Genomic DNA, 13,258 nt, shown 5'->3' on the forward strand with positions numbered 1-13,258 from the left:
GAAAATGAAAGAGAGAGAGAGAGAAGAACACAATCATCAATTCTACGAAATTGAATGAACAACTTTTTACCCAAGATTTTCAATTTAGCAAGTAGAAAAAAGCAAACATAAAAAATAAATTAATTATAAATTCCCCCCAAAAGAAAGATTTTATAATTCGCTGAAAGATTCGTCTTATTGATCTTATAGAATGGTCGCTCACCTCATATAACGCGTTAAATCGGATTCTTATGTAATGTTTGACTCGTGACACGGCTTTTACGCAGGTACAACGAGACCATGAGCTACGTTTTACCTGCCACGGTTTCGATCTCGTGTCCTCCTGTTTGCCCATCCATTATGGCTACAATAACAAGGATCGTCCGCTCCATCGGCTTCGCTTCCAACCTCCCCCGTCTCTTTTTCCTCGTCTTCGTCCATCCAATCGTCCACGTTTTCTCTTTTTCCTTCGGTAACAGTCGAACAGGCAAATCGGTTCTACACCGTGTTGACCCTATTCTCCTTTTGAACATCGTTCGACGAACCACGACTCTCGTCCTCGTTCCTCGAAGATCTCGACGAGTACACGCAGTCGACGAATGCAACGTCTTCTGCGTGAAAGAAGTACCTGTAACGTTCTCTTCGCTTTATTGTTGCACACTTCAACATTATGCGATGCTAAGATCGCGGGGTACACGGTATAATATTCTTTTTCGTTGAATGCACTGTGGTCAGGATCTTCTCTTGAATTTTTGTATGTCAAGAGTATACGTTGTCTTCCTTTTATTAAGATTTGTCGAGAATCGAAGAAGAGCTTAGAGAAAATCTCGCGAGAAATTGTTTCTCCACCTTCTCTTTCGTTGGAATTTGAATCAATCCTTTTCTTGTGTTTAATTTAATTTTATTTTGGTGTATATTTTTTAAATAAAATATCTGAAGCAAAATGTTGATTTACCAATTTCCTAGAATAGTGTATCTCTTATTAAGATTTGTGAAAAATAGGATAAGAATTTTATAAGGATCTTAAAAAATATGTTTTCTCTACTTCCCTTTTATTTTGTAAACTTTGGTTTACACGCTTATCAATCTAATCTTCTCTTTTATTAATTAACAACCACTGATTTATAATTCTCTATTGGAATGAAGAATTGTAATTAATTACCATTTTATTCATATTCTATTGAAATTATGAAAAGAAATTTTTTAACAAAGTTAATTTTGAAAACGGAAACAAAAAAAAGGCGAAAAGGTCAAAAATGCAAAAGAAGAGATGGAAGAAGAGAAAGAAAATACATAATTGAAAGGAAATAAGACTCCGCCTCCAGATAGATAGGCGGCTGTTATATTTCACTTACAATACAAAACGTAATTCAATGGCGAACAGAAAGCGGCGGATTCCATTGGAAGGGGATGCCGGCAGTGGAAACGGCGTCGACGCGTGGAGGCGAGGGCGACGACGATCATTGAAATGGAAATGCCATTGACGCAAAGTGAAAGTAATTAATGGAATATGCCCGAGTGATAGAATGAATTTGATGGTGGCGCGGCCTTGTCGGCCGAAACACCGCGGCCCGGAACAGTGAAATACGCGCACGTATAACCGATGAAAGGGTGGCTTCGAGGACGGAGGTGGAGGAAAGTAATAGCGGAGGGTGGAAGGCGAGTTTCTGTCGATTCGATTCTTTATCTTGCAAACTTTCAATTACTCTGATGATGTATATTGTTAGTCTATTAATTGGGTCGTTTTTTAACTGTATAATATTACCTGACATACGGTTAGAAGTTATGCATATATGTCAGGATCTATGTATACTTCTCAAATCTTATTTTCTTTACTTGTCAGTATAATATTCTACTTTATACCATATCAAGAAGTTTACTTATTATAGTTTTTGCTTCTTAACTTTGAAATCAAAATGAGAAATTGTAATCAATTACAATTGTTGTTCTTATCAGCAAACAAAATTCAACTTATATAGGATTATGCCAACCTGTATAATTGAGCTATATGTAGTTGTTTGCTATTGGCAAATCAATAATTTTATACTAGATATACCAGCATAATACAATACAAGTGTCTCTCTTTCCAAATCTTTCTGCAATATTTATCTAGTATTCTTGCTCATCAATCAAAATCTTTAAGATCTTCTAAGTTATTAGCAGCCTATTTTACATAAAGTTTAAAAAGCCCAAGAAGTAAAGTTGATATTGGAAGATAAATTTTATAATTCGTACCCTTCTGTTAGTGACAGAAACCTGCAGGAACCAGCTTTGGTCTTACTCCTTTCGGCTCGGCTTTCAGTTCTAGCGAAGTGGAGAAATGGCCGGGTGCGAAAGTGTTAATCAGAAACTGCTTTAGACACGAAGTTAAGTACGCTTTAAAAACCGCTCTAAATAAGAAAAAAGACGTCATCAAAGTACCCTGGAAAGAAAATAAATAACCATAAGGTCGGATAAAAAATCGAAGCTAAATCTTTCTTAAAAAGGAGAATAAATAAAGGAAATAAAAATAAAAATAAAAGAAACAAAGCGTTGTACGTTCGTTTAGACAACAAAGATTCTCCCAAAAAAAGCAGAAGAATCAGAAGGTGGTAGAAACGTGGAACGGTAACAGACGAGAAAGGAGAGGTCGTGAACGGAGACAGAGAATTTTAATAGATTTAATTAATATTTCATTTGCATGCTATTCCTCACCCTACCGGCGAGTTTCGTTCCATTCTCTCTGCAACTATGTGCGATGGTACTATGTGCGCTGTTCGAACCAACACGTAGACGAAAAAGGTACAGAGCCATCCTAGCCGGAGGATGCGGCAACGTAATCCGTGAGGGAGTAATAGAAATTTCGTTGCACACACATTTTCAATGGGAGATGCAGTCTTCGTACAGAGAGTAAAATAGAGACAGGGATATACAGGGTGTCCCATAACTTGTGACATAATCGGAAATAGAACGATTTTATATAAAAAAATGAACTAAGAATTAAATTTCTTTGTTTTTATCATACTTTCATTCACTGTTACTAAAATACAACTATCTCTGGAGTTATCTACCTTTATGAAACCATTCTCCTTTTCTTTCTTTATTTTAAATAATAATATTTGCTCTAACACAATGTCCATTCTTGTGTTTGCTTCTCTAACAAAAAGTTATTTTGTGGAAATGTAACAAAAATTAAAGACAATTATGTTAGTGGCAATTGTTAGTTAAAATTGAATCAATGCAACATATGCATCAAAAGTATCTGTTATTCTTATTTGTAAGAATTTATTAGCATTTATATCTTCTAACATATGCCTTGTATTTTAAAATTGTGTTATTAATATTATAAATTCAACTGCGTAAAAGAATCAGGATCTTGATTATAAATCTGATCTTAAAAAAGAGAAATTGATAATGTATTATGTATATGTGCTATGTACGTTTACATAGATTTATTTTTAGAATTTAGATGAATTTTATTCTATTCGTGACAGCAAAAGTAATTATTCTTTATTTGCTATATAACCAAGGATCCGTGAACCGTTTAAGAGTCTCACACCACCAGTTACAGAACACCCTGTATACGGAGAAGTCAGAGGGGGGCGACGCAGTCCTCTCGCTGTATTTCAATTTAGCACGTCCATTGTTAGATACTAATATTATTCAGTTGGGAATTGTTTCGTGACACCCCTCAGGAGTACGATTTGCACCAAACGCTGGTGTCCGTGGCCTCCGGTGTCTGCTCTATTACTCTGTTTCTATCCCTCTCTCTCTCTTCCCTCTTTTCGTTGTTTCTCTCCTTCTTTCCCTTTCCATCATCCACTGCCCTTCTCTTCTCTACTCTTTCAACCCTCTACATCCCATTCTGTGTCCCGTTTCATCCCGAGTTCTCGTCGACCGACCACCCCGCTTCATAACCCGAGGAAGATAATAAAGTATTGCCCAATGAAATACCTCGATATATACCGGTAGAAATAGAGACGAAGCGGTTCACAAAGAAGCGGCCACGTTTCCCGACGATATTCTCGCGAGAATTTCTGGAACGTAGTGGCGCGCTCCATTTTGTAGCTCTGATTTCCGAATGGTTTCACTGTAAAATTTATTCATTACGTTATATAGATCTTTTTTTTTTTCTGTTTGATAATGTGTTTTGATTTTTTACTAATTTATATTCTTTAAGTAAATAATAAGTTAGGGTTGGTGGTTGAAACATATGAGAAATTTTTGTGACTACCATGAAGAAAAAGGAGTGGGGTTTGTTAAGTAGTATTTGATGAAGTTATTGAACAGTGTATTGATATCTTTAATGAATTTTTGTTTCACTCCAGAACTTCTATTTTACATAACTACTTTAAATAACAGTAATGTGTACTGATATCTTACTGTAATTTAGTGCTTAATCTTTTATTTTCTGTATCATGTATTAGATACTAAAGGATTGTTATTACTTATAAGCAATTCGATCCCTTTTGGAATTTGGCTAATGTTACTGAGAGCATTGTTAGAAAACATTGATCTACACCCTCAAAAGCATATCCTCAAATTACTCCGTACTTTGAATTAATTGAGATACTGCAGCAGAAACATTCCATTGCATACTTACTAGAATATTATACTTGTACACCATTTGCAAACCCCAACATTTTCAATATTTACACATACCAATAATTATTTTACATAATATTATATTTCTCATGCATCAATCAATACTTTGAATGCTATAATTTCATCAACTCTTTCTTCCTCTCATTCTTAAAATACGATCTGAAAATAGAATCTGTAAGAAAAATAAGTAAAAAAAGGGAAAGAAAAAAAAAGGAAAAGGAAACAAATACAGCGTCTATTTACCCGACGTTCGGCAACACTATACACTCTTCCCTGATCCGTGACGAGGATTCGAAGGATCCAATTCAAGATTGGCTTCCAAAACGCGCACTTGAGCCAGCCACGAGCAAATATACGTGGCTGCACACACGTGTACACGGTCGATACAGGTAGAGGGTGAAGCTCGGCGTTCCCAGCCGGAGAGGTGAACACAGCAGTGGGTGTAGGAAGAGAGGGGCAGTGAAGTCAGAGCAAATATTGATGGAAGTCGAAAAAATTTTAAAAGCCATCCCAGCGGGGCCGTCCGCTTGTGTTTCGCCGCTTTTCCGCGGGATCGTGCTTTTTAAGTATTCGACAAATATCGATGTTTCCATTGATTTTCAATTTTGAGCGCGATCCCGTTCTCTGCTCCACCCCCGATTTTTTGGCCTCTCTCTCTATCTCTCTCTCTCTCCTACACACACACACATACATCTTTCTATGTTTTGTATTGAAATTTTTATCGAACGAAATTTCACGAGCGTCACCTTTCTTCACCGTTTAGAAAAACGCAGCAGGAAAATGAAAACGATTATTCGTTTCTCGATTTTTAACGGCATATTTTTTATATTCTATTTTTACTTTCAATCTCTTTTTTTTCTTTCCTTTCCTTCGTTTTTTTCTTTTTTTTTTTCTGGTTGTTTGTTTAATTGTGTTGTTACGCTGAGGTTCGATTTACAGTGTTGGTGCCTATAGTTGGATATCCTAGTGCTTGTATTGGTGTATGTGGATAGTAGTGATTTTGTAGTTTGTTGAAATCTGAAAAAACGGAACGCGAAGAATGTAGTGTTTTGGCGATTGTTTAGAGGAAACGTGGTACTATTAAACAATACTGTTTTTAATGTGCATGATATTTTCATATGAGTTGTACCTTTAAAGGACCTGATATATTTCTACGTATTATATTACTATTCTATTCTAATTATTACTCTATTTCAAATAAAAACTACATCCCTTCATCACCAGTATCGAATCATTTCCTGTATTCAGTCTTCACTATATCTTCCCTGTCACTGCGACACGATTGCCATCAAAACTTCCTCTTTCAAAAGAATCTTTTTCCAAATCTTCACGCAAGCCTAGTTTTTCTTCGATTCCCATGACAATATTTAAAATTGCAAACCCTATTGGAAACTAAATGAATGATAAATTTTAGTGTATTATGTCTTCTTCACAAAAGCATCAGAAAGAATAAGTTTTTACTATTAACAATTCATAAAAGAAATTTTCCCTCTTGATAAGATTACAATACAAATATAAATGCTAACAAATGTAACCCCTAGAACTAATAATCAAAGAATATCATGTTATAAAATTCCACCCCAGTATATTCTATTTTTATTTTAGAGATCAACAGTATTCGCTATATCTTTTATCACTGCTAAATATTAAAGCTGTTGGATTGAAAGTAGACAAATTATTGCTTTGTAGTGATTTATAACAATATCTCTTTAACTTTTTATCATTTTTAAATATTAGACAATAAGTGTAAAAATTATTATTTTACTAGATTATAACTAACACTACAATGGTATTATTACAGCACCTGTAAAGGACCTTTAAAGGACCTGATATATTTCTACGTATTATATTACTATTCTATTCTAATTATTATTCTATTTCAAATAAAAACTACATCCCTTCATCACCAGTATCGAATCATTTTCTGTATTCAGTCTTCACTATATCTTCCCTGTCACTGCGACACGATTGCCATCAAAACTTCCCCTTTCAAAAGAATCTTTTTCCAAATCTTCATGCAAGCCTAGTTTTTCTTCGATTCCCATGACAAGATTTAAAATTGCAAACCCTATTGGAAACTAAATGAATGATAAATTTTAGTGTATTATGTCTTCTTCACAAAAGCATCAGAAAGAATAAGTTTTTACTATTAACAATTCATAAAAGAAATTTTCCCTCTTGATAAGATTACAATACAAATATAAATGCTAACAAATGTAACCCCTAGAACTAATAATCAAAGAATATCATGTTATAAAATTCCACCCCAGTATATTCTATTTTTATTTTAGAGATCAACAGTATTCGCTATATCTTTTATCACTGCTAAATATTAAAGCTACTGGATTGAAAGTAGACAAATTATTGCTTTGCAATGGTTTATAACAATATCTCTTTAACTTTTTATCATTTTTAAATATTAGACAATAAGTGTAAAAATTATTATTTTACTAGATTATAACTAACACTACAATGGTATTATTACAGCACAACAGAAATTTCACCCACGACAGTCTCTACGGTTAAATACAGAACATAAGTAAAAGCGAAATAGAGCTAGAACTATATATATATATATATACAGAAGCTGGCTAATACACAGCGATGGGGGGTTGTTGCACTTTGACTGCGGATTAAACTCCCGGATTGTAGGCCCTGTGGCTCGGCCACGGAACGACGGAAAGGGGACCATTATATTCCATTATGAATGGTAACCAGTAGCCAAAGGAGGAAACTCCGCGGGGTGTCGATATATTGCCACCCCTTAGAGCCAGCCAGCCAGCCATCGCTCGTAAATAATAAGCGGGCCGCGGCGGTATTATAATGCAACCGCGTGCACCGCCGCCAGCACCGGTACAAATTGCCGGGTATAGAACAGTAGGCGCGTGTTCAGCCATCGACCTACCGGATATATGCCTTGTATAGGGCAATCGATTATCGGTATTTCATCGATATCGTGTACCAGCAGGCAGCCAGGCTGGTGCACGCGCGTAATCCGCCACCACTCGTAATTATTCCCTAGAGTATCGCCGGCCGCGAAAATGATTTTATTTAGCAAAGTCGTTGCTGCTCCAACGGCAAACCAACAAGCGGGTGTGGAACGGACGGCCGCCTCACTGCTTGGAAAACCATTTTCAGTTGTGTTCAGTTTCGTCGCATTCCTCGTCGAGGGTTTGCGTTGTTCGCACCTGGAGAACGCGTATCAATTACTGTTTTTATAGTATATCGGAGGGTTGGTGAAATTAGTCGAGATATTATTACGTTTCTCACATTTTGCAAATGCATGATGGGATAAAAAAGATATGATCATACCATATCAGGTTGTGGTTTCCTTCTGCTAACAAATATTTTAAGTTTGAGGAAAATATGAAAGGCACGATAATATAGATGATAGCTGTTTCAATTTTGTACTAAAGATCTTCTTAATATGTTAAATATCTTTTTGTTCATGGATAACAATCTAAAATACATAATATATTTATTATATAAATTGTATAAAGTTTTGTATAAATTAATATAAAGGAATCATATTTGTAAATAAATTGAAATCAATTTTGTTGTACAATAACGTAATATCTTACGCGACGAAAATAACCATACAAAAGATTCAGGGAGTAGAATATGAAATTTTTACATCTCTTTTCTATTCACTCAATTCTATATCTGTAGATTTTTATTTTAGTACTTGGACATGTGTGGCATTCGAAGAATTTTTCAATTCTAGAACTGGTGGCTTTAATAGATTGAGATAGTGAGATTAGGTAATGTTGGGAAATATTTAAAAACTCGTAGTCGCTATACTTACACAGTGAATGCTTTCCAATAGTTTTCTTGCAAAATTATTCAGTATTAGATTTCAATTTAATCAAGGTAGTTATATTGTTAATAAAGTTATATTTTCGAACGAGTTTCCTAAAGTCTTTTCGTATCTACTTCCATTGTTAGACTATTTATATAGTTCTCTATAACATAGTATAAAATTACATGGTCAATACACAAAAACTATAGAACCTCAAGGAGCGAGATATAATAACAATTTCTGAAAACCTCAGAAAATTGACATTTCATACTAATGTATGATACTTTGAAATAAGTTCTACATATATTTCACAAAATCACTCTTGTTCAAATTAAGGATTGAAAGACATTCTCTCTTCACTTTTCAATATGGACGAATGACGGACTGAATCGATCATTCAGCAGGGATCTGGTCGCAAATCGAGTGGTAAAATCGATTAGTCGCGTCGCCGAGAATCTATTCGCAGGAAATCGACTGCTCGGAGATCCAAATGGTGCATCGAGCATGAAACCGATCCAATTTCAAAGATTCCTTGGTCCACATCGTCCTCTATAGCCCTGTCTATCTTTCTGCACCTGCGAACTGTATCCGACATCCGATACCTTTTCTCCTAGCGTTCCCTTCGTTTAAGAATTTCAAGTCGAGTGGAAGATTGTCCCTTCATCACGATACAAACTCGTGTTCCTTTCAACCTTTATTCGATCGAATCCTCGTTTTGTCTACAATCGAGAATTTCTCGGCTGTTGGTGGACAACCATTTGTTGGTTATGAGAATGGTAACCATTTTTTGAGAAATTATTGACCACGAATTAATCTTCGGGTGTTTTTAAATTGGGGGAAATTTGTACATGTATCGTGAGTTTGGTATATAGAGATTGTATATTGAACAATTTTGTTAAATTCCAAAGTAAAAAGTATATGAATTTTATTCTTCCACTCCTTCTTTAATTTAATTTAGCATTTAATTTGAACATTGTCAATCACGTTATATTATCACATTATGGAAATGCATATGAAGTTGTCCAAGCTTATGATAGAATAGAATTATCTAAGTATTTATGTGAACTTACCTTTTATGTTTTTAAATGGTCAAATATCCATAAGCGGTGATACATTGTCAGAAATGAACAATTGTGATACTTTTTCAATCATCTCTGTAGTAATAACAGCACAAATTTAATTGATTTGGAGAATACTAAAAGACGTTTACCGATAGCAATTTAACACTCCAACGTACTGAAACGCCATAGTCAATGAGACAACTAGAGTCTGTTTCTCTCTAAAAACAAATTTTCAGGGTTGATCCTTTCTTTCTTTTTATCTTTCAAGTATTCCTAATTTAATCGACGATTTTTGATTTTTTGATAAAACAAAAAAACTTATTGTTAGCATTAAATAATAGCGTCTTATTCATTCAACTGAACTATGTTTTCTTTTTAGTTAGATCGGCTAAAGAATCATAGTTATGGTGGGGATGGATTCCCCTATGGATGGATACCTATATGTATATAGTGCATCGAACGATGAAGTCCCGTATGAAGAGAGAAATTAGAAAAACGAAAAATCACTGGAAATATCGGGCCCAGGGGAAAGTGAATTCCTCGCGTTCCTCGATGCTTTCTTTCTGTTTTTTCGCTTCGTACCACCGATCCGTGGTAATCGTTCGTTATTCACTAGTTCTTTTTCGAATTCCGCGAAAACAGCGTTGCAAGGCAGTCCACCATGAAACTACAAACCTTATTATTTTATATTTTTAGCAAGAATTTACTTTGTTTATGGGAGAAATAACAAATAATTAGTAATAATTCTACGCTATGGTTTGAAGCACAGAAACTAATATTTATAGAAGTTATTAAATTTCTATCAATAAATATATGTATGTATATACATATTTGGTTGTTCATAGTATAGTGGTAAGTAAACAATATTAGATTCAAAAATGTTTATAAAAGCATAGAGATTAAAGTATAATATTTACCTTTTCTGGTATATTTTAAACAAAAATTCTTTTTAAGCTCAAAGCTTTTAAAAAAGAAAGAAAGAGAAGAAAAATTGAATTGTGAACAAAGGGTAAGATTCATTATCGAACACTATGTATGGAGTATCAATATCTTATTTATTATTCTCATAAACCGTCTATACATTTTCTCGGATAACATATGGTAACTACAAAGAACGACGCTTTTGGTCGCCGGCGAATCTAAACATCTTAGAGCCGTGATACTTACAGGCAAACACTTATGCATAATCGGTCGTGTTATACGTACATGTTCCTGTATCCAGAAACACGTAATTTATTTTCCGTTTTATGTTCTTTTTTCCTCAACATCATTTTTTTTTAATTTTCTTATTTTTGTTTTTGCTCTTTTTGTTATTTATTACGGGTGTAACTTCGCTAAACATACTCCGTGACAGTATTTCCGGTTAACTGCAATGGATGATCAGGCTAAAGCGATTCACGCGTATTTACAATTCGTTTCTCGTGTCATATCCTCCTTTTCCCTGTTTTCTTTTTACTGGTTAATTGTTATCGTGACAATACAATTTTCTTCTTTCATTCTCTCTCTCTCTCTCTCTTTCTCCCTCTCGAACATAACCTACACGCACACGCACACGCACACACACACACACTTCGTTAAGTCGCTTTATCTACACATGTATAAAGATATATTGTTACAATGAGACAGCCGTTCATCGCACAAACGGCTCGTTTTTCATTCTCTTTATCGTGATCTGTTTCTCTTAGTACGTTCACGGAACGAAACACTATACGAAACTGATCGACACGAGTTGTATTATTCGGTGGATTACTGGCCACACTGTTTCATATATTCTTTAGAGACGTTCGACAAAAAATCTTCAACTTTTCAGGATTGAAAATTTTCTAACGGTATCCGCAGCACGCGGTGGAGAGGGTCTACGGGAATTCTTCATTGTGGTTCACACGCTATAAAATTGCGGAACGTCTTCCTCCGCCATATTTGATTTCCTTCGAAGAACTTTGTTTTCTTTTTAAGTGACGTACCTTGTATGCAATGCGTCTACTATGTTTTTGAGGAAATATGCAAGGTTTCCTCGGAAAGACATGTTTTGGAAGTTTCTTCTTTGGACCTTTTGGATTAGGTTACATTCATAAGTATGTAAGTAGAATTGTAGATTTCACCAATTCTTCCTTATCTTCCTTACTTAGGTTCCATGATCCGTTTTCTGTTTCCTATCTTTTTCAAGACACTGTCTCATTCTTATCATCTGTTGCAAATTTCCACCGTCAGAGCTATTCGCCTCCAAACTTCCATCTACGTTTTCCACACTGCGTCATCATAACCTCCAAATCCTTACAACACATTTCATTCGTAAGATTTCATCGTATCTTTTTTAAAAAATCACATAGTTCCAAGTCTTTATCAATCTCTAGCATCTGCTCCAAATATCCATTCAGAACCATTCGCTGTCAACCTTTCATTATGTCATCATAATTTCTAATGATAACTTGATTAACTCGTAAGTTGACATCGGATCCTCTTCAATCCCAAGTCCTCGCCAATCTTGCCATCTGCTTGAAATTTCCTTTCAGAACCATTCACCTCCAAACCTCCCTTCCGTCATCATAACAACAATAGAAAATTACCAAGTATTTCTTGTCACAATGATCTCGAACCATCCTCTTCGTATCCCACAGAGACTCGGAAACCTTCTGGAAACCCTCTCGCTCCCCAATATGACTTCTCATCCTCTTGAAGAAACGACAGCGGACGCGCCGCCATTTCCACGGTCGAAATCCCTCCCCACCGTTACCCCTAAGCTATTGCAGGTAAGACCAGGTGGCGGTCTGCGCATCGTCCGGTCACTCGGAGTAGCTCGTCTTGTCACTCGCATCATCGGGACTGGTCTCCCGATAGGCGTCGCCTGTTCCATTTGCGTGTAGGCTCTGATTGGGCGGCTTGATCACCGTGGGCAGGTAGCCGGTACCCGCGTACGGCGCGGCCAGGAACCTGTGCCTGGTCGACGGTATGGGAGTGGTGCAGTAAGCGGCCCGGCTCGCATATGCGGCTGAGACCGAGGCAGATGCGGCCGCAGCCGACGCTAACGCGCCTGCTAGCGGCGAGAAAGCAGACTTCGGCTGGAGACTGTCCTCGCAGACCAATACCTCCATCGCCGACACCACGTCGCCTGCGACACAGACACCTCTGCCAGTTTCTATTTCCTATTTTTTTCTTTTTCTTTTTAACATTCTTTCTTGACTTTTTGTTGGCAATCTTATCGTTTTGATTTGTTTCTTTAGATTAGATTGGAAATAGTTTGATGTACATTTAATTAGGAATGGAAATAGTGGAAGGTTGGAAGGGATGTTTTATATAGCATGCTTAATTTATGTAAATTATTTTATGTTGGATACTTTAAATTATTGGATTAAGAATACGGGATTAAGAAATACTATTTGTTCGTTTCTTGAGAGGTTTGAAACCAAGAATTCAACCCCTTCGGTAGAAAGTGTTTTAAAAATTGCGAAACCACATTAGCATCTATTATTTATCTATCTCTCTTTAACATCTACAATTACTTGTATAAGAATTCTTTACAATATTAGAAAATTTGATCTAATATCTATTCTCTTCTGTTATTATAGTTTTAGAATATTCCAAAATTGCATTTGTAATCGACAAAATTTTCAATAGCAGATACTATTTATTACAACTCTTTAACACGACTTTAGCACATATCACCTCTTTTTAAACTTGTCTCAGAATATTTTAAAATTGCATTTAATTTTTCTATTTAGATATTTCTAAAATTCCTTCAGAATATTCCAAAACCCACATTTGGAACCCTAGTTCTAGACCTAAACCTAAATTCTGAACCTAATCCTGGAATCCTATTCTATACTTAATCTATTAA

General features: G+C 35.6%; 1 protein-coding gene and 1 long non-coding RNA gene across 5 annotated transcripts in view; both read right to left on the reverse strand.

Annotated features, from left to right (window-relative positions):
* Window positions 1–1,276: 1,276 nt before the first annotated feature.
* Window positions 1,277–9,719, reverse strand: LOC139995778 (uncharacterized). Of its 3 annotated transcripts, XR_011802061.1 has the most exons (10): window positions 9,600–9,719; window positions 9,433–9,516; window positions 8,369–8,525; window positions 8,145–8,296; window positions 7,876–8,023; window positions 7,469–7,751; window positions 4,807–5,580; window positions 3,913–4,722; window positions 2,215–2,401; window positions 1,277–2,143 (listed from the first exon to the last, which is right to left on the reverse strand). It is a non-coding gene; the product is annotated as an uncharacterized lncRNA (long non-coding RNA). The 3 variants fall into 3 exon arrangements; XR_011802060.1 differs by having other exon boundaries at window positions 9,433–9,719; XR_011802062.1 differs by lacking the exon at window positions 8,145–8,296 and having other exon boundaries at window positions 9,433–9,719.
* A 738-nt stretch (window positions 9,720–10,457) lies between these two features.
* Dmrt99b (doublesex-Mab related 99B) overlaps window positions 10,458–13,258 on the reverse strand; it is a 33,778-nt gene continuing 30,977 nt past the window's right edge. The window contains exons 6-7 of one of the 2 annotated variants that reach the window (XR_011803116.1): window positions 11,991–12,532; window positions 10,458–11,915 (exon numbers count right to left, since the gene is read on the reverse strand). Coding sequence is in view for 1 of the 2 variants with exons in the window: in XM_072021736.1 (XP_071877837.1) it covers window positions 12,207–12,532 (326 nt within the window). In the remaining variant the exon portion in view is untranslated. Of the gene's footprint in view, window positions 12,533–13,258 lie in introns of both variants that reach the window. The other variant, XM_072021736.1, reaches the window with a different exon arrangement.

Source organism: Bombus fervidus, chromosome 2 (genome assembly GCF_041682495.2).
Source record: "Bombus fervidus isolate BK054 chromosome 2, iyBomFerv1, whole genome shotgun sequence".
Lineage (NCBI taxonomy): Eukaryota > Metazoa > Arthropoda > Insecta > Hymenoptera > Apidae > Bombus > Bombus fervidus.